The sequence below is a fragment of the Anomalospiza imberbis genome, chromosome 25, assembly GCF_031753505.1.
Source record: "Anomalospiza imberbis isolate Cuckoo-Finch-1a 21T00152 chromosome 25, ASM3175350v1, whole genome shotgun sequence".
Classification (NCBI taxonomy): domain Eukaryota; kingdom Metazoa; phylum Chordata; class Aves; order Passeriformes; family Viduidae; genus Anomalospiza; species Anomalospiza imberbis.
The window spans coordinates 6,752,019-6,776,722 of NC_089705.1; the positions used below are offsets into that span (position 1 = coordinate 6,752,019).

A 24,704-nucleotide genomic window follows, 5' to 3' on the forward strand; every position below is an offset into this window, starting at 1 on the left:
CCGGTGGGGGTCGCGGGGGTGTTCAGGGTGTGGGTGTGGGCTGAGCTCCTCCCCGCTTGTCCTTTCAGCGGGATGACCGGGGGGCATCGTGCCCAGCGGCGCCGAGCTGCCCCTCCAGATGTTGGCATCGCTGGTGCACGCCCGGCACGCTGAGCACCCCGTGTCGCCAGCCGGGCCAGCCCCGCGGGGTGTCCCCGGGCTGTCCCCGCGGCTCGCCATGGCGCTGGAGCCCGAGGCGCTGCTGGACCTGAGCTTCCTGACGGAGGAGGAGCGGAGCTCCATCGCCCGGGTGCTGCACCGCGACTGGCAGCTCCGCCGCCGAGAGGAGGGGCGCATCAGGTGGGCTGGGGGTCCCTGTCGGCGTCACCCCCGGGGACAGCGTGGAGCCCCCAGGAGCAGTCAGCCTGGGGTCCGTCCCTTGGGGACAGAGCAGCCAGGCCGAGGGTCCCCTGTTCCCCCGGGGATGGGGTCACCGCTGAGCTCAGCCGGGTTTGTCACAGCAGCACCGAGGGTCCCGGAGGCCCGGGGGGCGGTGGCTGGTGTCCCCCAGGCCCTGCTGGGGCGGCTCCATCCACTGCGAGGGCTCTGGGGCAGTGGCACAGGGGCCGATGGCACTGCCAGCGTGGGGGTCCCAACGTCCCCCTCCCGCCCACCAGCAAACTCCGCAAGTCGGTGTCGGACCCGGCGCGGCTGCGGAGCCTCACCGGGGACTGGTTCTGCGACGCCCGGGCCCAGCGCCACCAGCAGCGCCTGGGCTCCGACCTGGTCCGAGCCTCCATCCGCCGCAGGAGGCGGCCCCGGGGTAGGCGAGGGGCGGCGCGGGGGGACAGGGACCGCGGGGCCGGGGCTTGGCCCGCTGAGCTCCCTGGTGTCCCCAGGAACGGGGGACCTGGAACGCGGCCCCAGCCTGGAGGCCATTGATGAGCCGCTGGCAGAGGAGAAGGAGGATGAGGATGGTGCGTTGGAGACAGACGAGAGGTGAGGGAAGGGAGGGTGTCACCCCACAGGTGCCCCGGGGCTGGTGGCATCTCACAGGTACCCACTGGGGGTGGCACAAGGGGGCTGGAGGAGGGCAGAACCCCCGGTGGAGGGGATGGTGCTGGTGTCTGCCCATCATCCCATCATTCCAGGTCTGGCTGTCCACCATCTGTCCACCACTGCCTCCCAGCATCCCAGTGTCCATCTGTCCATCTGTCCTTTATCCCAGTGTCTCCCACTGTCCTGGTGTCTGGCTGTCCACCATCTAGACCAAACTAATGGTGGTCTCTTCCCGCAGTTCCCCCCCAGAGGAGGTGCAGGAGGCCACTGAGCCCCAGGTGGGTCCCTGGTGGGGGGGTTGAGCGGTACCTGAACCCCGGTGATGGGTGGGGTTTACCCTGCAGCACCCTCAGTGCCATCCCAAGGTCGGGCTGCACTTGGAGTGATGGGAAATGTCCCACAAAATGTCCCATGGGGTGTCCCGCGGGTCATCCCTCATCCTGTCCCCAGGAACGCAGAGGGCTGCGCTGGGGGCAGCAGCTGGGGGAGGAGGGGGTGCCCGGGGTCCCCTTCTCAGCCTTTTCCTCCCAGCCCAGCCCCCCCGCCCTGGCTGTGGAGGGGACCCCGAGGTCACAGCCCGTGCTGCAGGGTGACATCCCAGCGAGGGAGCAGGACAGCCCGGCCCAGGCAGGTGAGTGGGGTGGGGTCGGTGCTGTGGAGGGCTGGGGGCTGGAGCCCCCCAGCACTGCTCACCAGCCTCCTCCTGGCCCCCCACTGCAGCCCTTCACCTCGCTGCTCTGGCCAAAACAGGCATCCCCCTGCTGCCCAGCCCTGCTGCCTCGGACCCCCACCCAGCCCTTGTCCTTGCAGGTGACACGGGAGGTGGGACCTCCTTCGGCCCATCCCGCACGGAGGAGGATGAGGATGAGGAGGAGCCGGACTCGGCGCACGGCAGCCACAGCGCTGGGCAGGTGGGATGGGGGCTGGGGTGCTGTGGGGTTGGTGGGGCTGTATGGAACTGGGGGGGGCTGTATGAGATTTGGGGGGGCTGGAGAGGGTTGTAAGGAGTTTTGGAGGGGCTGTGTGGTGTTTTGGGGATCTGGAGGTGTCTGTATGGGGTTTTGGGGACCTGGGGTGGCTGAACAAAGCCAACACAGCATGGGCAGTACCCAAGCACCAGCACTGCTGGGAGCTGGGTGTCCTCAGTGGGTCCGGGGGGGTGCTGACCCCTCTTTGCATTTCCAGAGACCAGAGACCCCCCAGATGGATCAGAACCCCCCAGAACCACTGTCCTCACAGAACGGCCATGCCCCCCCGAGCCTGCTGAGCACCAGCTCCTCTGTGTCCAGCCTCAGCTCCTCCACGGTACGGGGCTGGGACTGGGGCTGGGGCTGGAATTGGGCCTGGGGCTGGAGCTGAGACTGGGACTGGGAGTGTGGGGCTGGGACTGGAATTGGGACTGGGACTGTGGGGCTGGGACTGGAGCTGGGGCTGGAATTAGGACTGGAATTGGGCCTGGGGCTGGAGCTGAGACTGGGACTGGGAGTGTGGGGCTGGGAGTGTGGGACTGGGAGTGTGGGACTGGGACTGGAGCTGGGACTGGAGCTGGGGCTGGGACTGTAGGGCTGGGACTGGAATTGGGACTGGAGCTGGGGCTGGGACTGGGGCTGGGGCTGGGACTGGAGCTGGGGCTGGGACTGTGGGGCTGGGACTGTGGGGCTGGGACTGTGGGGCTGGGGCTGGGACTGGGGCTGGGGCTGGAGCAGGGCGGGCAGGGGGCACCTCCCCAGCGGCCCTGCCTGTGTCCCCCCGCAGCTGAGTGGGAGCCTGATGAGCCTGTACAGCGAGGGGGAGCTGGGCAGGGTGGCCGTGCGGGGCTGCGTGCAGTTCTCCCTGTGCTACCAGCCGGCCGAGAAGGAGCTGCAGGTGCACGTCCTGCGCTGCCGGGAGCTGGCCGAGGCCAAGAAGCAGCGCTCGGACCCGTGAGTGCCCCAGCCCCCGGTGGCGCTGCCCAGGGGATGTCCCCCGCGGCCCCACTGCCCCCACCTCGTTTTTTGGCCCCAGGTACATCAAGACCTACCTGCTGCCGGACAAGTCCAACCGCAGCAAGCGCAAGACCGCGGTGAGGAAGAGGAGCTTGGATCCTGTCTTCAATGAGACCCTCAAGGTTTCTAACCCTCCTTTGGGGTGGGTTTGGGGGGTCCCCGTGGTTCCAGTGGGATGGGTGGGGGTGGGTAATCTCACCCTGTGTCCCCTCCCCACCAGTACAAGCTGGAGAAGAGGGACCTGCAGGGCCGGACCCTGAACCTCTCCGTGTGGCACCACGACAGCCTGGGCAGGAACCTCTTCCTGGGGGAGGTGGAGGTGGCACTGGGCACCTGGGACTGGGCCAACACACGCCCCGAGTGGTTCAGTCTCCAGCCACGGGTGAGCTCCTCACCTCCCCAGCCCCCTGTTTGTGCACTGCCCCCGTAACCCCCCATCCTCCTCAGATGCCCATCCCCTCGGACGGCCTCGCCAGCCGTGGCAGCCTCAACCTGGCGCTGAAGTTCATCCCCGCCGGCTCGGAAGGTGAGGGGGCCTGTGGGCAGCCGGGGGGGTCTGGCGTGCCAGGGTGCCCCTGACCCTTCTGGCCCGCAGGAGGGGGGATGCCACCCACGGGCGAGCTGCACATCTGGGTGAAGGATGCTCAAAGCCTCATCCCGCTGCAGAGCGGCACCGTGGACGCCTTCGTGCAGTGGTAAGGGTGGGGGTGACACCCTGGGCGCGCCCGGAGGGGCAGCCGGGGTGTCCCCCCCTCACCCTGGTGTCACCCCAGCTACGTGCTGCCGGATGACAGCAAGGCGAGCCGGCAGAAGACGCGGGTGGTGAAGCGGAGCCTGAACCCCCTCTTCAACCACACCATGGTATACGACGGCTTCCAGGCCAAGGACTTGGCCGAGGCCTGCGCCGAGTTCACCCTCTGGCACCGCGAAGCCTTTTCCAAGCGCCAGCTGGGCGGCATCCGGCTCAGCCTGGGCACCGGTGAGGAGCAGGGCCCGGCTCCCCTGGGTGTCCCCAGTGTCCCCGTGGGGGCTGACGGGTGCTCTCTCGGCAGGGAGCAGCTACGGGCTGCCCGTGGGCTGGATGGACTCGACGGCCGAGGAGCAGGGCGTGTGGAAGCAGCTGCTGCAGCAGCCGGGGCACTGGGTGGAGGCGCTGCTCCCCCTGCGGACCAACCTGGTGCCCCGGGCGTAGCCCCCAGGGACCAGCTGTGGGATCTCAGGGGTGGGGACCTGGGGTCACTGTGCGGGCTGGGGTCTGTGCCCTCCCCTTCCAGCAGCAATGAAGTGGCACCAGAGGGCAAATCTGGCAGCTTTTTATTGCAGTGGGCACAGCTGGTGGCTGTTGATTGCACTGGCCACCATACCCTGACTTCTCCCTCCGCCGTGGGGCTGGAGCTGCTGCGTCCCAGGGCTCCCAGTGTGGGGCTGTGCCCTCCATCACCATCCTTCCAGCCCCTGGGTGCGGCCCTTGGGGGTGGAGGGGCACTGCTCTACCAGGACGTCCCTTTTCTCACTGGGATACCCCACACTGGGCTGCCCTGTCCCACCGGGACACCCACACTGGTTCCCGGTCACTGGGAGGACTGGAGTCACCTGGGGCCACCCACCAATCCCACCCTGTGGGCAGAGCAGCCAAATCCCCAAAGGTTTTTTGCAACCAGAATCTCCCGGGACAGCCCCACCGCTGGGGCTGCGGGGTGACAATGACACGGACACCAGGAATTACAGGGAAATCCTTTACTGGTTTCTGTCCCCCGTTCCGGCTCGGGCTCTGCCCGGTGTGGGGCTGGGGCCAGCAAAGGGTCCCCCACTGCCACCCATGGCCACGTGTCCTCTGATTCCTGGGTGCCCCCTGGGCGTGTGGCAAGCACAGGGTGGGGCCGAAGGTGGAATTCAGGGTTGGATGGGCCCCCCTGCCCAGCTGCACCCCCTGGGAGCAGCCGGGGGGCGCAAAGCCCCGGAGCATCATCCCCGGCACCGCGCGGGGGTGGGCACGGGCGGGCCGGGCTGTCCCACCCTGGTGTCCCGGCTTTGCATAGTCGTGGTGGGGGGGGACAGTCCGGCCGCGGGCAGGGTGGCACCAGCAGCGGCCTCTTCACCTGGGGAGGACGGGGACAGCGACCCCCCAGCCTGGGGGCGCGGGGACCTCAGATCCTGGTGCGTTGGACAGAGAGGAGACGTAGCAGGAAAGGTCCTGGGGGCTTCCCCCTGGGGGCCCCAGCCCCTCGCAGCCCCCCAGGGAGGGGGTGCTGGGGGTGTCCCAGTGCCCACCCACACCATGGGGGAGGGTTGGGCTGCCCTGGAGGGAGGGGGGATCCCCTGCACCCCCCCAGCCACAGCAACCCCCGGACACAACACAGACACCACCTGGCAGAGTTTAATGGGGGGCAGCCCGAGCTACAAGTGTCACCCCACAGCACACGACACGCAGCCCCCTCCCCAAAACAGCACACAGAAAGAGGGTGGGGGAGAGGGACCCCCCCGGCCCCCCTAGAGCACACAGAGGCACAGCAAAAGCACACAGCAAGGCCCTGGCTCCGCTCCTCTGGCGGGCACGGGGGGCTGGGGGGCACGGGGGGTGTCAGGGCATGGGTGGGTGCTCCAGCCAAAATGCTAGAGGAAAAAGCACCCAGGAGTCCACGAGGGGAAGAGGGGACCCCCCCGGCCCCAGGAGCCTCGAGGCTGTGGGGAGGCAGTGGGGCAGGGGTGCTGAGAGTGGGAAGGGGGCTGCTGGGGCCAAACTGGGGCCAAACTGGGAGCCCTGCAGTCCCCGTGCTGTCAAGGAGGCTCAGGGTGAGGCTGGGGGCACTGGGGACACCTCACCCGGGTGGCAGAAGGGGCTGTAAGGGGCTGCCCCCTGAGGGGCTCCATGCCAGAAGCGGGGAAGAGGGGACCCCCCTCCTTTCCATCCCTGACGACTCACAGGAAACAGCAAAACCAGTTGGGAAACACCCGTCATGCAAACCAGGAGGGAGGGCCCACGCCCCCCCTGCCCGGGGAGGTGCGAGGCAGGGGTGAAGCCCTGGGGTGCGGGGGGACACCCCCTCCCCAGTGCCGCCGGCACCCAGAACCTACTGGTTGTCCTCTCTGGCAGCGTGGAAGGAAAGAGAGAGGGGGCACGGCCCCCACATCAGACACAGCGATCCCGGGCCGCGGGGACAGCCCGAGCAGCACGGGCCAGCTCCGTGGGACAGACCCGCGCCCCCCGCCCCCTGCGGGGCTCAGAGCCAGGACCCAGCCAGACAGCGACAGACAGAGCAGGCAGGACAGACGGACAGCAGCGAGGGGACAGGCAGGGGGACGTGAACCCCTCCATCTCCCAGATCATCCCCTGCAGCGTGGGGACAGACTGGCACAAAGAGCCACGGGACACAACACAGCGGGGGGACAGACCCCCCCCCCCCCCAGGGCGACCCCAGGCTTGACTGGAGGGTGGGCTTGGCCCGGGTCCCCCCTCCGTCCCGGATCCCAGGTGGGGCCCTTACAGCGTTTGGTAGGTGCTGTCCTTCGACTTGATGAACTTGATGATGAAGAAGGCGACGGCCTGGACGCACAGCACCAGCACGATGCCCCCGATGAAGCTCGCCGTGTCGAAGCCGGGCGGGCGGAACTCGGGGCTGCCCGTCAGCGGGGCACTGGTGGTGGTGGTCCCTGGTGGCCAGGGAAAATGGGAGGTTTGGGGAGTCATGGGTGCTGTTGGCATCCCTGACTACAGATGTGTCCACCAAAGAGAGGGGATCTGGGCTCCTGAAGAAACCAGGCTGCTCAAGGAGGAATGGCAGCTCCCAGCTTGGGGCTGGGACGTCCCCACCAATACGTGGCTGTCGGGACGGGCTCAGCCCCTTCCCATGCCAGAGCAGCTGGAGCTGCAGGAAAGGAGCCAGCAGCAAGAAGATCCCAGTGGGATCAATAATTCAGCAGGCTCCAGGCTCCGGTTTCCCGCTGTAATGAGCCCAGCGCTCTCCAGTTCCCCCTTATTGGAAGAGGCTCCTGCTCCACTCCCAGCCAGGCTGGAGCTGGCAGTTCCCAGCAAGGATGGAATCAGGGCTTGTTCCTGGAGGGCTGATGGGTGCCACGAGCCACTGCATTGCCCAGTGCAGAGAGAAGGGACAGGGACAGGGCTGTGAGTGACAGAGGGGACAGCAGGCACATCCATGGGCCAACAGCGAGGTCAGCTCCGCTCATCCCTCCCAAAGGGAAGTGAACTAGAGAGGGAAGTGCCTTGTTGGGACAAGTCACTGGTCCCTGGGACATCCAGGACCCTCATCCCACTGCCTCCCACCCCTCCCCAGACCCACTCACTTGTGGAGTGTGTCACTGGCTCCTGGCTATGGGATCGTGGAGGCTCCTCCGTGTGAGACTTCAGTGCTAGAGAAGGCAGGGACAGAGGGAAGGAGGTAAAAGGGGTGACAGGGAACATTGCCACACACCCCTGCAACCCACGTCCCTGTCCCGGTGTTGGGATTTCGTCCCCATGGCCCAGGCACCCACAGCAGCATCCCTGTCCTGAAGGCCAGAGGGCCTGGGGGCTTTGGGGTCTGGGGGCTTTGGGGTCTGGGGTTACCTCGGCACAGGGTGCTGCTGTTGTAGAGTGCGCAGGTCTCCCGCACTGCTGAGCCTCTCTGCACACAGCTCCCTGCTCCTGCGGGAAGAGGGAGCAGAGTTTTCCCGGGGATCCCCGGGCAAACCCTGGGCACCTGAGGGGCTGGGATAAGGAGGTTTCATTCCCAGGGGTGGGCCTCCACCTGAGGGTCTGAGAGTGGGGGCTCAGAGCTGCACCCCGCAGGGCAGAGCCCCGAGCAGGGGCTTTGTGAACAGCTGAGCTGGACCCTGATGGTGAAAGCAGCTGGGGCCGGGCATCCGAGGGTGCTGAGTGCTGACACCACCCGGGCTCGGCCCCGGTCCAGTGACAGGGGCTGGGGAGGGCTGATGAGAGCCCCTCTCTGTGCCCACCCAGCCGAGCCCCTCACCTGGCTCCTCGGGGGTCCCGCAGCCCACCCAGACGCAGTCGGTGCCGTTGTGGGAGTGGCTGCTGGCTGTACACACCTCGCAGGACCTCAGCTTGCCACACTCTCCTGCCAAAGCCAGGGGAAGGCGATGAGGGCAGGGCCAGCACCCATCCCTGCGGCAGTGGGGTGGGGCTGGACCCCCAGCCCCATGGAGGGGCAGTTCTGACGAGGCAGCAGGAGGAACGAAGGCACATCCCACAGCACCAAACCCAGCAGCCCCGTGCCGATGGGGTGTTCGTAGCATCACCGGCCCTCCAGCGAGGGGACACCCACAGCCGGCAGCACCCACCCAGCTCACACAGGGCTCCCCCACCACCCACAGCGCAGGAAACATCCCCCGGCCCCGGCGCGGGGTCTGGGATCTTTCGGTGGAGGTTGAAATGAGCTGAGGCGGCAGCACCAGCCTGGGAGGGGTTACCCGAGCAGTGTCGCCCCTCTGCCCCCCCAGGCCACCCCGCGGGACCCCCGTTCCCATCGGCCCGGCGCGGCGGTGAGTCACTGTGGTGTTTGCGGAGCTGCTCTTCCCCCACACACGCTCATCATTAATTTACAGCGCTGGCTGTCGGCGAGGGAGGCTGCGCCGAGCGGCGGCCGGGCCCTGCCTGCTCCGCGCTGCGTCCCACGCCGGCGTTTGCTCCATCCCGGGAAAGAGCCGGGAGCCGCTCCCCACGCTGGATGTGTTTCCAGGCTCAGGGCAAACCCTCCCGGCAGGGCTCGCAGGAGGCTGCTGCGGGCTGGCATTCCCCCGGGTTGGCTCCCCAGGGGACGGAACAGGCACAAGGCACCCCTGCCGGCAGCGCTTCCCATCGCACCACTTCCCTTTGGAGCGACCACCGAGCCCCCCAGCTTTTGGGGTTCCCTAAAAACCATGCGCGCCTGATGGAAAAGCCCCTTTCCTTCTTTCCCAGGAAAAGCCAAGGGGGCAACCGGTGGCGTAAGGCAGGAAGCGGAGATGCTGCGGCCCCATTGCCATGGCTACGGGAGGGGGAGGTGGGCACGCCGCTGGCCCCCCTTCCAGCATTTGGAGACCTGCCGGGAGCCAATGGGAAAGTAGGACTTTGTTCGCGAGGGTTTAGGCAGGTTTATAATTTATTTTTATCGCGGCAGGCGCAGGAACAGACGTTTGAGCCCAACGTTGTCAACTCCCGCTCCTGCCGTCAGGTGTGGGGAGCGAGGGGGAAGGAAGGGGGGCAGCGGGGCCGGCCGAGGGCAGCCCCACTCCCCGGGGGAGCTCTGGGAACACGCGTGGGTCCCGCTGGGATAAGTCAGGGTGGAAACGTCTCCCTGCAGCAGCAGCAGGGGGATGGGAGAGGGGGAGCAGAAGGAAGCCTGGGGTTTGCATAATTAACGCCCGGAGTTGCAGCGCCTCGGGAAGGAGGTGACGGCTCCGGTCCCCTCTCCCCACCACGGTCCACGAGATCCCGAGACTTTTTGGGGAGGAGCCTGGACCCCGCACGCCGCTCACCCCGCTGCAGCCCAGCGCACCCGCCTGGCCCTTGGGGGTCCCAGCCCCCCGAGCACGGCTGCGAGCGGGAGCTGGGGTCCCTCTCCCCCAAACCAAGGTCGGGCGACCGAGTCCCGTGGGGGCGAGAGGAATCCCTGGGAAAGAACCGACCCCCACAAAAAAGTTCAGCTGCCCCAAAGCTGCAAAGCCCCGAGTTCCCCCCCGCGCCCCCCGCCGTACCTGCGCGGGTGGGAGCGGGTCCCTGCGCGCAGAGCAGCGCGCACAGGAGCGCGCAGCGCAGCGCCCCGGGGCCCGGCGGGGCCATGGCCCGGCCCGGCTCGGCTCGGCCCGGTCCCAGCGGGAGGTGTGTCCGCGGATCTCCCGGGAGAGCGGAGCGGAGCAGCTGCGCGCCCGCGGGAGGCGGCCCCGGCGGCGGCGGGGGAGGGGGGGCGGCCCCGCCTCGTCCCGCCCCGCCCCGCCCCGGCAGGCCCGGCCCGGGGGTGTGGGGGTCTCTCACGAGGTGCGTCCCCCCATCACACACACACCCACCCATCGGCCGTGGGAAAGCCGGGGCTGCACGGGCTGCACACCTGCGCACACCTGCGCACACTGCACCCCCTGTGCACACCTGAGCACACCTGCGCACACTGCACCCCCTGTGCACACCTGAGCACACCTGCGCACACTGCACCCCCTGTGCGCACCTGAGCACACCTGCGCACACCTGCACACACTGCACACACCTGAGCACACCTGCACACACTGCACACACCTGAGCACACCTGCGCACACTGCACCCCCTGCGCACACCTGCGCACACTGCACCCCCTGTGCACACCTGAGCACACCTGCGCACACCTGCACACACTGCACACACCTGAGCACACCTGCGCACACCTGCACCCCCTGTGCACACCTGTGCACACCTGCGCACACCTGCGCACACTGCACCCCCTGTACACACCTGTGCACACCTGCACCCCCTGGCACACACACCTGCACACACCTGAGCACACCTGAGCACACTGCACCCCCTGTGCACACCTGAGCACACCTGTGCACACTGCACACACCTGAGAACACGTGTGCACACTGCACCCCCTGTGTACACCTGCACACACTGCACACCTGTGCACACTGCACACACCTGTGCACACTGCACACACCTGCACACACTGCACACCTGCACACACCTGAGCACACCTGCGCACACCTGTGCGCAACTGCACACTTTGCACCCCTGTGCGCACCTGCGCACACCTGTGCACGGCTGCACACACCTGCACACAAGTGAACACACCTGTGCACGGCTGCACACAAGTGAACACACCTGTGCACGGCTGCACACACCTGCACACGCTGTATACACTGCACACACCGCACACCTGCGCATCCTGCACGCCCTGTTCACACCTGCACGCCCTGTACGCCTGCACCCGGCTGTGCCCAGCGCAGCGGCGCAGCCCGCGCACCGCACTCACTGCCCGCTCTCCCGGGCCCCTGCCCGCTCCTGTCCCGTGCCCGGGACACTCCGACCCTTCGCGGGGCCGCGGCCGATCCCCCCGGGACCGGGTCCCGGGTCCTGCCGTTCAGCACCGCGAAAAGCACCAGTCAGGCTGCGCCGAACCGAACCGAACCGAACCGAGCCCCGGCCGGGCTGCGAGGGGCGGCCGCCGCCGTGTCCGGAACCACCGGGGTCTCAGCAGAGCCGCAGCCCGGCCCGGGCTCCCCGGGACCCCCTCTCTCCTCGGCGGGGCAGATCGCCGGGGAAGAGTCTCGAGGAGCGCAGCCTTCTCCTTCCTCCTCTCCTCCTCCTCCCCGGGGGGAGAGCTCCCCGCAGCCCTTCCCGGAGCCCCCCCCGGCCCGGCATTCCCGCTTCTCCGCGCCGTGAATTATTCAGCCCGCCGTGGGAAAGTCCCACGGGGACCCACGGCGAGAGGGGAGGGCGCTGCGCAGCCCCGGCTGTGCGGGGGCAGGAGAGGACCCATCCTCGACCACCCCCCACCCCCCCAAACTCCGGGCCGCCCCCTCCACAGCGGAGCCCCCGAACCTCCGCATTGCGGGGAGCGGGGCGAGCCCACACCGCGTCCCCTCCCCTGCGGCACGGCCGTGCTGCTGCCCCGGGCTGGTGGGGGGTCCCACGGGGGGCGTGGGGGTTTTGGGGGGGCCGTGCGGCGGGCGTGGGCCGGCGCGGGGGGTGGGGGGGGTGGGGGCTGTTTTTTATGAATGAGCTGCGATTACTATGCGGCGCGCGCGCTCCCGCGCTGCCCGCGCGGGCGCCGATTGGCTCCGGCGCGCCATTGACGTCACGGCGGGGCGAGCGGGCCGGGGGGGCCGTGAGTCACCGCCGAGCCCGGGCCCCCCCGGCCCCGCTCGGCCGCTATAACTCGGCGGCGCCCATGGCAGCGGCGCCCCGGGCGGGCAGCCCAGCGCAGCCCGGGCCCGGCATCCCGGCAGGTGAGTGCCCGGCAGCGGGGGGGCACCGGCGGAGCGGGGAGCCCGCTCCGGCAGAGCGCCGCGCTAGGGGGAGGGTGGCGAGGGGCGGCCGTGGCCCCCCAAAGCCCGTCCAGGGGCTGTGCTGCCCGCCCGGGGAGAGGTAGCCCCCCCAGGGTAAGAAGGGATGCCATGGTGGGGATAGGAGGGTGCCTGCTCCCGCTGGGGTGCTGATCGGGGTGGGGAGGGTCACCCCCTTTACCTGGTGCTTGGGATCCCCTCACTTTGGCCCCGAACTCCTGGCGGGGGAGGGTGTTTTCCACTGCCAGTCCTGCTCCCCTGGATTTACCCATCAAAATCTTGCAGTGCCCAACCCCCAGCAGCTAAGGCGGGCAGGAGCAGGGGTGGTGTGTGTGTGTTCCTTCCCCTTTATTCACCTATTTATTTTATTTTAAAATTAAACCGTCTCATCCAGAAACATCCCCTCGGAGCAAACAGCCAGCACGCCCTCAACCTCCACTGCTCTGCCCACCCTCCTGAAGACAACTTTAGGGGCAGGCAGTACTGCCCCGCCTGGGTGGCACAGGGGCAGCTGGTGGACAGCAGGTGCTGAGGGGCTGCTCCTGCAGGTCACCCTCCTCCATCATGATGGAGAAAGGGCCCCCCAACTCCAGCGAAGGCCAGCAAGGCTGGTTCTCAGCCAGGAATGGCAGTGGCAGCTCCTTGGATCTGGAGTCTGTGGTGCAACCCCTCGCCTTGAACCCGTGGGACGTTGTCCTCTGCATCTCGGGGACCATCATCTCCTGTGAGAACGCCATCGTGGTGGTGGTCATTTTCTACACCCCGGCTTTCCGCGCCCCGATGTTCCTCCTGATCGGCAGCTTGGCCACAGCCGACCTCCTGGCAGGCATGGGGTTGATCCTGCACTTTGCCTTCGTGTACTTCATCCCGTCGGAGGCGGTCAGCCTGCTCACCGTGGGGCTCCTGGTCACCTCCTTCACGGCCAGCGTCAGCAGCCTGCTGACCATCACCATCGACCGCTACCTGTCCCTCTACAACGCCCTGACCTACTACTCGGAGAGGACGGTCACCAGGACTTACATCATGCTGATCCTCACCTGGGGAGCCTCCATCTGCTACGGGCTGCTGCCCGTCATGGGCTGGAACTGCCTGAAGGAGCCCTCCGCCTGCAGCATCGTCAAACCGCTGACCAAGAGCCACCTCATCATCCTCTCCGCCTCCTTCCTCACGGTGTTCGCGGTGATGCTCCAGCTGTACGTGCAGATCTGTAGGATCGTGTGCCGGCACGCCCACCAGATCGCCGTCCAGAGGCACTTCCTGGCCAGCTCCCACTACGTCACCACTCGCAAGGGCATCGCCACCCTGGCCGTCATCCTGGGCACCTTCGCGTCCTGCTGGCTGCCCTTCGCCGTGTACGGGCTGCTGGGGGACTGCAGCTCCCCGGCCCTCTACACCTACGCCACCTTGCTCCCCGCCACCTACAACTCCATGCTCAACCCCGTCATCTACGCCTTCAGGAACCAGGAGATCCAGAAAGTGCTGTGGGCCGTGTGCTGCGGCTGCTTCTCCTCCACGCTGCCTTTCCGCTCCCGCTCCCCCAGTGACGTCTGATGTGCCCCCCCCGCATCTTTCACTTACCCATTTGTGCAGTCGGGGCATTTGATTGATTCCCCCTTTTCATTCCCAGAGGCACATTGCAGGAGCTCTTGGAATCAAGCAGCTCTTCCCAGCCTCATCCTTTTGGGGCACAACCCCTTCTTTTCCTCTATTTTTCCACTTTTTGAATAGAGAGAAAGATGTATTTTTTATCTGTAATATAATCTATATTTATGAGTGAGAGAGAGGGGGCTGATCCTCATATTTTCTTTAAAACTATTTATGATGCTTTATTTTTTTAAGGGTGGGGAAACACCAGGAACGTTCATCCCCCTCTTGGTTTTTTTTTTACAACCTTGTTATTTACCTCAGATAGTCAAAATATATTTTATACATTTGGGGAAGGGGAGGAGAGACTCGTTGCCGGAGGAGGAGGGACTCAACCCCCTCCCCCCCTTCTCCCAGCACTCCATTTATTTATTTATTGGTATTTGAATTATTATTTAATTTGATTTCCATGCCTCCCTCCCGCTGCCCAGCACTGGGCCCTGCTGCCCTCTAGTGCTCGCTGCCTTCAGGAGGGGGGCTGCCGGAGGCTCTGCACCCCCAAACCCACACGTTTTGGGGTCCTCTGTGTGCTGCCACCCCCCCTCATGGCACCCCTGCCAAAGCCTTTCTTTGCACTGGGGTTGGATTTGCACATTTCTGGGCTGGGGAGATGGATGTGAGGGGGCCCCTCGTGAAGGGGACCCCTGGGGTTGGGGACCCCCAGGGATGGGGACCCCTCTGGATGGGGACCTCTCGGTGGGTCAGGGTGGGGGGCTGCTTCTTGTTTACAACTCTGGCAGGGGAATAAATTGATTTGTGGTATGAGGTGCGGCTGTTTGATGCTGGGGAGGGGGTGGGATGGTGTTTCCCGAGGGGGCAGAGAAGGCTGAGCTTCCCGAGTCCCACCAGGGCCATCCCCCTGCTCCGTTTCCCTGCTGCCGGATAAGAGATGCCGAGTGACAGCGCTTCCCGCACCCATCACATCCTGTTAGCAGGAGCTGGCCCGGGGGGAGCAGCACTGAGGCCCCTCATCCTCATCCTCACAGCCCCAGCAGGCACAGGGGCTGCAGCCAGCTCTGCTGGTGACATCTGACATGTCCCCCCGGCCAGGGATGGCGAGGACTCATTCCCACCGTGGCCGTCCATCCGAGGGAACGGCATCTCTGCCTCCATCCCTGCCCCCCAGTCCCTCTCCTGGTGAAGGGGGCACAGGGGGGCCGTGCCCAGCACCCCCACACCGAAAGTCACTGCTCACTCAGGATCTGAACGCCCCCATCCCTGCTGCCCCGGCTGCCTGCTGGTCGCGGGGAAGGCGGGGTTAATGATGGCAGAGCTAATTAGGGCAGCTCAGCCCCTCCGGTTGCCTCTGCGCCCCCAGAGCCCCCCGTGCCCCTGCCCGCCCCGCTCGGGAGCAGCAGGTTCCGCACGGGCGCCTGTGCAGCCGCAGACGCGCCGGGGTGCGGCAGAGCCCCGGGCCGGGAGCAGCCGGGCCCGGCTCGGTGCCGAGGGACGCGTGCGGCCCCGGGGCTCCGCTTCACCTTGGGCTCGGCGAGCTGGTGGCAGCCCCGAGGGCTGGGGCTGTTTGTTGCAAAGGAAATGAAGATTTCCCTCGGCTGAGCGCTGGCAAGGGGCTGTGCTAGCAAGTGATGAGGGGAGATCGGGCTGGGAGGGCTGAAGGACCCACAGATTGTCCCCTGCTCTCCCAGGGCTGGGCTCAGCGCTGGGGATGGGGAATTTCGGGCTCCTCCAGTCCCCAGTGAGGTTAAGCCAGAGGCTGGAGGTGTTCATTCTACCCCAGGGCTCAGCTGAGATCCCTCAGGAGATAATTCCCAAGCCTACCTCCCCCAGCAGTGAAAAACCCCGTAATTCCCAGCTCTGCTGTGTTCAGGGGCAGTTTTTACCTGGTGATTCTTATGTCAACATCACATGGCAGCTGAAGCTGCTTTTCTCTCCCTCGTGCCTCCCCTGCTGATGTCCTCAGAGGGAGCTTCTCCACGGTGTGCAAGCCCATCCAGTTCCTCCCACTCTCTGGGGTCCCTGTCACCTCCGCTGGGGACAGGGTGACACAGCAGAGTGTGCAAGGCACAAAGGCAGCACCACTCAGGTCTGCTGGAAGCCCTCCTCAGGCTCCCACCCACCCCGGCCGGCAGTGGGGGTGGGCACAGGGCTGCAGCCCCCCCTTCCCAGCTCCTGGCAGGGCTGTGCCGCTGCTGCGGAGCTCCCCAGACTGACCAGGGGCATGCAGAGGGCTCAGGAGCTGCAGTGACCCGCAGTGACCCACAGTGACAGCGTGGCACCAAAAGCCATCACAGCTCAGGCCAAAGTGTTTCCCCAGGAGCAGAAATTTGGGAGCTGTGGGAGCTGAGCCCTCACTGAATCCTTGTCACCACCACCTCGAGAAGGTCACCCTCGGCCCCGTCCCCCGCTGCCACCACGGTGGCCACTGCCCAGCTCTGTGTCCCCTTCCCAGGTGGGAGAGGCGCCCTTTGGCTCCTACCTGTGCCCGGTTCCCAGCCGGCAGGATGGAGGAGGGAAGCCCGGGGGGAGCACGGGCTGGAGGAAGGCACGGCCCGGCCCTCCCAGCACTCCAGCGAGCCCGGAGCCATTCCCGGCTGCTCCAGGCCTTTGGGGGATGATGGAGCAGGCACAGGGCGGGGAGATACAGCAGGGCCCAGCCTGCTCCCTTTTTGGGTGGAGAAAGATGCAGAAAGTGAAGCTATAAAAAAGAGTCACATCCACCAAAGAAGGTGCCAGAGTGCTGAGCAGCCACCCCCACGTCAGGGATGTGCAGGAGAGGCTCGGGGGGGGGACCAACAGCCCAACTTTGGGGTTAAAATATGAGCTAAGAGACGTGGGCACGGCCTCACCCCAGCTGTGCTCGCACATCTGGCAGGGCCAGCCCTTCCCAGGCTCCCAGCAGATGCTGCAAGCACAGGCAGCTCTTGCCTCCAAGGGCTGCCCGTGCTGCAGTGCAGGCGGGGGCGCGGGTTGGGGTTTGCTCCCCCTCTCCAGAGTGAGCAGCCCTGGTCCTGCTGGCAGCAGCAGGGCCCAGATCTGGCTCCAAGCACTTGCCCTTGGAAACCATGCAGGTGAGAGAGCTGGCAGCACCCACAACAGAGCCAGGGCTGGTCCCAAACCACCCTGCTCCAGCCCTGGTGCCAAAACCACCGGGGTTTTGCCAGATGGGAGGAGGGAAGGAGGTTGCTGCTACTGCAAAACCTCCTCCTGGCACCCTGAACCCCAAGTGCCCTGCCTGAGGCACAGCCGAGAGCTGCCCTTCCCCACACCCCATCCCAGGGATGGGTCTCTGCTCTCAGTGCCTTACTGGAGTGCCCATGATGGGACCATGAGTCCTGACGTACCTCCTCCTGCACCACCCTGGGACCCCCGGGCCACGGGGAGGGCTGGCAGCTCTAGTTATGGGCCTGGGTTACATTTAAATGAGAAACCTCAGCCCTAGCTTGGGGGATTTTGTTTCCTTGGAAGCGGCAGCAGGCAGGAAATGAAGAAAACACGGCCCTGCTGTAAGTGTTTTACCAAATGCCGGAGGCAGCGGGAGGCATTTCCCGGCACAGCTCGGCCTCGAGCATCATCCCCGGCCACCACCACAGCCATGGCTCTGGAGGCAGCCGATGGTGCTTCCCAGGGAGGGAAGTCTGTCTGAAAGGGCTGTGCTTGGTGGGAAACAGCAGAGTTCAAGGAGAGGGGGTCAGCAGCCTCCCATTTTATCCCTGTCGCCCCATGCGATGCAGAAGGCGGCTTCGTGCCACAAGCCCGCGGCTGTGCAGGGACCCGGGGCCAGCAGGACCCTCTGCTCTCCACAGGAAGCTCCCAGAGGACCAGGCTTCCATGCTGGCTCAGAGCTGGGGCTTTGTCTGCCTGGACGGGGAGAGTAAAGCAGCCCTGGCCACCTCCCCAGCTCCTGCCTTAAGCCCCGGCCATGCCGGCGCTGGCCTTTGCAGAGCGGCTGAGCCCGGCGCAGAGCTGCTGCCCTGCCAGACTGCAGAAACTTGAGCTCCAAATAACATAATTCCTCTGGCACCCCGTGGTTATTTGTGAGCTGCTGTGAGCAGATGGAAGAGTTACAGATAAAGCCATCCGCAGCACGGGAGCCGATTGCCTTCCCCACACAACCGCGTAGGCAACGGCAAAGGCAGGGAGGAGGAGAGAAAAACCCACCAGGCAGCAAGAGCGCGAGAGAGGAGTCAGCCATTTCTGAGGGGCTGAGCTGCCATCTCAGCACACCTACGTGCGAGGAACGGGGACTTTCTGCTGGCACGGGGCCCTTCCCAGGATGCTGGAAGAGGGAGTGCTCTCCCACCACCCATGGCTGCTGGGCCAGGGACAGCAGCGCGAGTCGGGGGTGACATTGGCACGGCGGAGCGCTGCCACACACTGGGAGAGCAGGCTGTTAACGCTGATCCGAGCTGGCAGCGCCTGCACTTGCTTCGGTCCCAGAGGGGGAATTAAGGGAGAGAAGCTGACGTCAGTGGTGGAAAGGACACACAGCCCACTCGTCCAAGGCAGCCAGCAGCATCTTCTGGGTGTTGCTAACACCACCTTGAAGGAGAAAATTAAATAGGTCTTTGGAGACGGGGGCTCCTGTGAAGCCGCAGCCTGGCCAGCTGTGATCCTGTGCCGAGTCATGTGGAAGAGACAGACGGGCACGGAGAGGGATCAAAGGCCGGGGCCAAGGTGGGTGTGCCAAGGCTGCGGAGCTGTGGAGACACTGCCCCAGCTGCGGCAGCAAAGTGCTGCTCACGGACAGGGCTGGGGCTCACACAATCAATCACTGCCGGCCTTCTCCTCCCTGCACCCAGCTAAACCTCAGCCTCCAGGAGCTTCCCGGCTCCACGGAGGGTGGAAACAGGAAGGCAGATCTGCAACTAAGATCTCCCTGTTGTTTAGGGGGTTAAACCAGCACAAAACTCACCAACACCCCCAAACTCTGAGAACGACTTCCAAGGGCTGTCGCTCCAAAAGCACAAGGCTACCTGTTGTCCTGCACCCCAGAAAAGCAGAGGCATCACCTGGCCACAGCCACGCCCATCCAAAGGCGGCCAGGAGCTCCAGTTGCTCCTCCCCGGCTCCAGCTGGAGCCAAGAGCTGGGACATGCAGCTCGAGGGAGTGTGGAAGCCCCTGAGCTCCCTCCTTCCCCTGCCCTCTGCGCCCCTGCACGACTAAAGGCCTTGCCTGTTCAGGAGCTGGCAAAGCCAATTAATCTAATGAGGTTTTGCAGCCAGGGACCATTGTCAGCCAAGAAAGGCACAGCGCTGCGGAGCGAGGCACCGGTGTCTCCTAAAGCCAAGGGAATTTGGCAGAGCAAAGCCCGTGGTAAAAGCAGGGACGAGGAGCAGCAGGGACAGAGCCTTTTGTTGCTTTTCACAAACCAGCAAGAAAACAGAGCTCCACGGAGCAAGGCCAGACGAGGCACCTGAGCTCGGGGCCAGCAGCCACCACTGCCAGGCACATTCACTGCACGAGGGAGCTGGAGCTGTGAAATGGAGGCAAAAAGCTGCTGCAGCCCCTTCCCGGCCCAGCTGCAGCAACTCTGCTCTGCAAGATGGAGCCCGGGTTCATTTCCTGTGGCAGGGAGGGCTGCAGGGAGGCTGGAGGCTGCTCCCGGCTGGGGCTTCCTTGGCGCTGTGACCCTCAAATTCCCACTGGTAATAGCCCTCAGCCCACCTCGGCATGGAAAAGGTGTCTGTGCCGATGGTGTCTGCCAGACAGCTCGGGATGCGCCAGCTTTCCTCGGCCTCCCCTGGGCGGCTCCACGGACACTGGGCTTCCCAAGGGACGCCCTGGTAGCTGCACTGAGGACACAAGGACAGGCTCAGGTGGCCCTGCACCTCCCACGCTCCCAGGAATGAGCTAGGCTTGCCCAGAGCACCTGTGGCTGCCCCTGGATCCCTGGAGTGTCCAAGGCCAGGCTGGACACGGCTTGGAGCAGCCTGGGACAGTGGAAGGTGTTCCTGCCCATGGAATGAGATGAGCTTTAAGGTCCCTTCCAGCCCAAACCTTTCCATGAATCCAAGTCACACACAAAGCCACAGCAGCCCCTGTGCCAGGCCCAGGCTCACACCCCCCAGTAACACACACAGGCACCGACTGGATAGAAAGATTTTATCAAGTTTTTAAAAAGAATCAAAAAAATTATTACTTTTTTTTTTTATACATGTACATTACAAAATATTTGCAGTTGGGATCTTCATCCAGGGGTTACCGAGCTGATTATTAAAAACAACAAAACAAAGCAGCAGGAAATCTGGCTTATACAGCAACCGACAGGGGAAAGCACAGACATTACACGGGAATACAGGAGGCAGGGAGTCTGCACTGGGATGTGCAAGGATGGACCAGGGGCGGGCTCTGATCCCCCACACCCACTGCCTCCCTGCAGAGTCCGGCCATCAGTGTTTATTTTGCAGGGCTAAAAAAAAAACACCTGACAAATCTACAGTATTTTGCTCACATGTTTGGGGTTTTTCGTCCTTTTTTCTTCTTTCTAAGCAGAGTTTCACTGCTGAAACTCCTTTGGTCTGAAGTGAGGAACCCCCTGCACCCTGAGAGTATCCATCAAACATCACCCTTCCGACCTCCAGCCTGGCTGGGTCCGTGGAGGGCACTTCCCATCCCTCCACTCCCACCTTATCTCCTGCTCAGCAATAAACCCCTAAGATATAAGTGGAATAATTACTCTTATAAATATATTTATATCATGTAGGAAAATAAGGCACTTCAGGAGGGGTTACAGCTTGTCTAATTCTATGACATTCTAATCAGGAAGAAAAATGGGTTAGTTTCTGAAGTGAATTAAAATGAATGTTAATACAGTAATAACATCGGATCCACTTCCACTTCAAGGCTTTGTTTAAAAAGGAAGAGAAGAAAGCACCCCGAAATCCAACAGCAGTGAAACCTGACCCGGGGCAGCTGCATCTGCCCTGCCAGGCAGCTCTGTCCCAGAGCCCCTCCAGGGCAGGGACTTCCAAAAGAAACACGTTAAATTCGTTCACGTTCTGAAAAAAAAAAAAAAAAAATCCAATCTACCCTTTCCCTGAAATGACACTCTGCACCATTCCTCAGCCATCTGGGACCTCCGGGAGCCCCCTCCCCGGCTCTGGCCTGGTGCTCTGGCTCTGATAAGGAGAGGAGAAGCAGTGAAGGTCACCGGCTGCGGCTCCGGGCTGAGCCCGGGGAGCCGGGACGAGGCTTTCCCAGCGAGGGGAAGGGGGGCGGCGGGGGAGAGGCTGCCGGCAGCAGCAGCCAAGCACTGCGGGCGAGGACACCGGGAGAATGTTTAACCAGGGAAGGGAAGGCGGCCGTGCCTGCCCGGACCTGCAGCCCCGAGCCAGCGGCTCCCAGGATGGGCGAAATGGCTGCGAGGGGCAGCGGGAGGCTGCTCGTGGGGAGCAGAGCTCGTGGGGAGCAGGGCTCGTGGGGAGCAGGGATCGTGGGGAGCAGGGATCGTGGGGAGCAGGGCTCGGGGGGAGCAGAGCTCGTGGGGAGCAGGGCTCGGGGGGAGCAGGGATCGTGGGGAGCAGAGCTCGGGGGGAGCAGGGCTCGGGGGGAGCAGGGATCGTGGGGAGCAGGGATCGTGGGGAGCAGAGCACAGGGGGAGCAGGGATCGTGGGGAGCAGATCTCGGGGGGAGCAGGGCTCGTGGGGAGCAGGGCTCAGGGGGAGCAGGGATCGTGGGGAGCAGGGATCGTGGGGAGCAGAGCACAGGGGGAGCAGGGATCGTGGGGAGCAGATCTCGGGGGGAGCAGGGCTCGTGGGGAGCAGGGCTCAGGGGGAGCAGGGCTCGTGGGGAGCAGAGCTCGGGGGGAGCAGGGCTCGGGGGGAGCAGGGCTCGGGGGGAGCAGGGCTCAGGGGGAGCAGAGCTCGTGGGGAGCAGGGCTCGGGGGCAGCAGGGCTCGAGGGGAGCAGGGCTCGGGGGAAGCAGGGCTCAGGGGGAGCACGGCTTGGGGGGAGCAGAGCTCGGGGGGAGCACGGCTTGGGGGGAGCAGAGCTTGGGGGGAGCACGGCTTGGGGGGAGCAGGGCTCATGCCCTGGGCTTCAGGAAATGCCTGAGATTCGCCCCAGCTCCACGAAAGGGGAGGAAGGAGTAAGAGTCCCCAGCACGAGGGCGAAGGTGGTAGGGCAGCCCTGCACTTCCAGCACAGCTGCTCTGTCTCGCAAAGGTTGGTTTTGGCACCTCTCCTCCTCCCCTACTGCTTTCAAAAACATTGAGCTCACTTGGTGGCCCAGAGCTCTGCGATTTTGCAAGGATACTCAGAGATGGTCCCTCTGCAGAGCAGCTGTTTCTCAGGGATCCCCACACAGGCTAAGGCAATCAAAGATTTAGGAAAAAAAAAAAAAAAAAAAAAAAGCAGGAATCAAAGGAGATTTTAAAAAACACTCCAACAACCAACCTCCCCTACCTGTCCACAACCCTTCTGTTTAGGATCCTGCAGTTTTGATGCCTGCCCTGGGATGGGATTTGGGAGCAGAGGGTGTTTCCAGCAAGCTTGCAGGGACAAGGCAGTGTCCCTCCCGCTGCCTGGAGGCCAGAGGAGCTACCTCCACCCGCAGCATCCTTGTGCAATAGGCAGTGTGAGGGATGTGTCCCCAGCGCCCCAGGCACTGCCCTGCCTGACACACCATCCACCGGGGCTCAGGGAATATGGCACTTTTCGGTATTTCAGGTGACAGGAAGACTCGCTTCCCCTTTCCCAACAAGGGCTAAGTCTAGTTAATGCAATCTCAAATTTAGCCAGGTTTGGCATTTGCGGGCTCCTCGCTTCCCTGTGTGATCCTGCTGTCAGCCCGGGTTAGCTCAGGGCCTGTTTTCCCTGGGAACTTGTCTCTCAGAGCAGCCGGAGGAGGATGCTCTCAGAAAGAGCAGCAGAACGAGGCAGTGCCTCTCTCATCCCCTCACCCAGCTTGCAGCAACCATCCCTTTGCATTTCCAAGTCTCTCCACTGCACCACGGCTCACCTGCACTCCAGGGGTTTGTTCCCTCTTCCAGAACCTGGCACTAGTGCTGCTCAGATGCTCCCAGCCCATCGGGATGCCCAGCTGCCCACACCCCCTGCATCCTGCCTGCAGACAAAACCCGATGGCGCTGCCACCCAGGGAATCTGGGTCTCAGCTTGATCTGCACCCCTGAGCCCATCCTCCAGGCCACCTCTGCCCCGGCCAAGATTAACACACACACACACACACACACACACACACACACACACACAAGGAATCAGTAAGAACTCGATGGCACAAGCTGAAGCCATCAATCAACTCCCAAGCAGGATTTCCAGCCAGCCTTGGGCAGGGCCCAGCGTTCCAGGTATCAGCAACATCATTAAAGGAGGCGAGGCAGGGAAGAGAGACAGGCACAGGCTAGTGAAATACTTCAGGAAAGGCAAAAAAGATGGGAGAGTTGGTCTTGGTGGGACACACATCCCACAACAGCTGGACCCATAACCTCAAAAAGGCTTTGGAATTGTTTTTTGCATGACCCTTACTGAGTCATGTCCAAATTAAAATACACATAGGGGTATCTGGGTTAGATTTCCAAGATATGCTCATATTCTATGTAAGGTAACATAAAACAGCAATAAAACTGAGGTCAGCTAGTTCAAATTCCCCATTTTCCCCTGCCAGTACTGGATCTATAGTGAGCAGCCTGGGAATTATTCCACAGGGTTAGTGAGGAGAAAAAAAAAAACCGTTCTCTTAAAATTAACTAATGAATTATAATAACAAAATTAGGGTAGGTTATGTCTGGTGTAACTGATGGGCAACTCAGTTCACACACACCAGGTTTTTAGGCACATGAACTCCCCTCCCTAGGGGGAAGGGAGAAGAAGCAAAGGCAACACCAGCATTTAAGTCCCTGTGTTAAAATTACAGTCACCCCACTAGAAAAAAGCACCTCTCAAACTGCCCTGGCAGGCCAAAGACCACCACAGTGCCTGGTGTTCAGAGAACCCCTCCCCACCCCATCTCCCTGCCTTAGGCACTGGATTTGGAATTTTAAAACACAATCTCAGCATGAATTGGAGAAAATCAGCCTGGCGAGGTCTGGCCACTGCTCAGAGCTGACCACGGATGTGTCCCAGTGGGGCAGTGGCTCTGCTTTCCCAAGAGTGGGAAGCTGAGCAAGCATTCTGCCCCAGTTTTACATCCCTCTGTGCAAGTCTCCTCTTGGCAAAGCAGTCCAGGAGATTTGAGGAAGGTAAAGGCAGCTTCTAAAATAAAAAAGTCCCTCCTTACACTGCACCCAAGACACTCAGCAGCCTTGGAGCTGGGAAGTGCACCCCACACAGGGTGATCTGGAATTAAATACTCAGGGGTCAGGGGGGAAAGAATTGTGCACTATTGCCAAAAACCTGATTATTTGACAGTGGGATGCAGCAGAGAACTGACATTTAAAGCCCATTTTCTTGCAGCACTACCAGTATTCACTGGCAAGGAAGAGCCATCAGATCAACTGTCTGCTGTTGCACTGAGAAAACCAGCTGAAAATGTCCTTCATCCAAAAGGCCACATGGCCACAACAGGATCATCCATCTTTACTTTAAAAATCCCTCAGGATGGAGGGTTTATATGTGCTCTGCCTGGTGGCATCAAAAATCTGGAGGTTTAGCTCTCTTTTAAATAAGCAACCGTTACACCCCCTCCAGCTAAATCCCAGCGCCGCATCCTCAGTGTCCGTGAGGAGACCTTTTGGAAAGGCAGAGCACGAAGTCCTGCCAAGGCTGGAGGGGGAGGGAGAGGGGAGATATGCTGCTGGTTGTCTGAAAACCCTTGGCACATCTTTGGTTACAGGGTGAAAAGGATGTGGTGCGAGGTTTGGCCACCTGATTCTGTAAGAAGTGAACCCAGGAGAGAAGGGAAGGAGGGGGTGGGAGCGTGGCTAATCCGACCATTCGTCCTCGTCGAACTCGGAGGAGTCGTCCTCGGAGTCGCTGTATTCCACCGCGATGCGGCGGGACAGGATGGTGGCCACGTCGTTGCCCACAACATCCCGCTTCTCCTGCTCCCGCTGCTCCTCCACCTTGCGCAGCTGGAAGCCTGTTGGGGAGAAGGGAACGGAGGGGATCATGCCGAGGGCTTGGTCACACTGAAATCCCCCTTTGTCACAGTGCT

General features: G+C 63.4%; 4 protein-coding genes across 4 annotated transcripts in view; 2 read left to right on the forward strand and 2 right to left on the reverse strand.

Moving 5' to 3' along the window:
• The first annotated feature begins 86 nt into the window (after nucleotides 1-86).
• On the forward strand, nucleotides 87-4,239 carry SYTL1 (synaptotagmin like 1). The gene is made up of 14 exons (XM_068172573.1): nucleotides 87-339; nucleotides 657-802; nucleotides 879-978; nucleotides 1,277-1,316; nucleotides 1,570-1,678; nucleotides 1,849-1,949; nucleotides 2,224-2,343; nucleotides 2,794-2,960; nucleotides 3,043-3,145; nucleotides 3,244-3,405; nucleotides 3,471-3,549; nucleotides 3,619-3,718; nucleotides 3,797-4,002; nucleotides 4,076-4,239. Exons 1-14 carry the CDS (start codon nucleotides 119-121, stop codon nucleotides 4,213-4,215), a joined length of 1,794 nt encoding a protein of 597 aa, XP_068028674.1. The 5' UTR covers nucleotides 87-118; the 3' UTR covers nucleotides 4,216-4,239.
• Nucleotides 4,240-5,386: 1,147 nt separating this feature from the next.
• On the reverse strand, nucleotides 5,387-9,906 carry CD164L2 (CD164 molecule like 2). The gene is made up of 6 exons (XM_068172576.1): nucleotides 9,717-9,906; nucleotides 7,994-8,098; nucleotides 7,588-7,665; nucleotides 7,326-7,391; nucleotides 6,509-6,674; nucleotides 5,387-6,110 (listed from the first exon to the last, which is right to left on the reverse strand). Exons 1-6 carry the CDS (start codon nucleotides 9,799-9,801, stop codon nucleotides 6,095-6,097), a joined length of 516 nt encoding a protein of 171 aa, XP_068028677.1. The 5' UTR covers nucleotides 9,802-9,906; the 3' UTR covers nucleotides 5,387-6,094.
• A 2,562-nt stretch (nucleotides 9,907-12,468) lies between these two features.
• GPR3 (G protein-coupled receptor 3) lies at nucleotides 12,469-13,558 on the forward strand. Its single transcript, XM_068172572.1, has one exon. It carries the CDS (start codon nucleotides 12,555-12,557, stop codon nucleotides 13,539-13,541), a length of 987 nt encoding a protein of 328 aa, XP_068028673.1. The 5' UTR covers nucleotides 12,469-12,554; the 3' UTR covers nucleotides 13,542-13,558.
• Nucleotides 13,559-23,043: 9,485 nt separating this feature from the next.
• Nucleotides 23,044-24,704, reverse strand: part of WASF2 (WASP family member 2) — a 29,451-nt gene continuing 27,790 nt past the window's right edge. Inside the window, 1 exon segment of the mRNA XM_068172565.1 lies at nucleotides 23,044-24,629. Coding sequence (XP_068028666.1) covers nucleotides 24,472-24,629 — 158 coding nt within the window. The 3' untranslated portion in view covers nucleotides 23,044-24,471.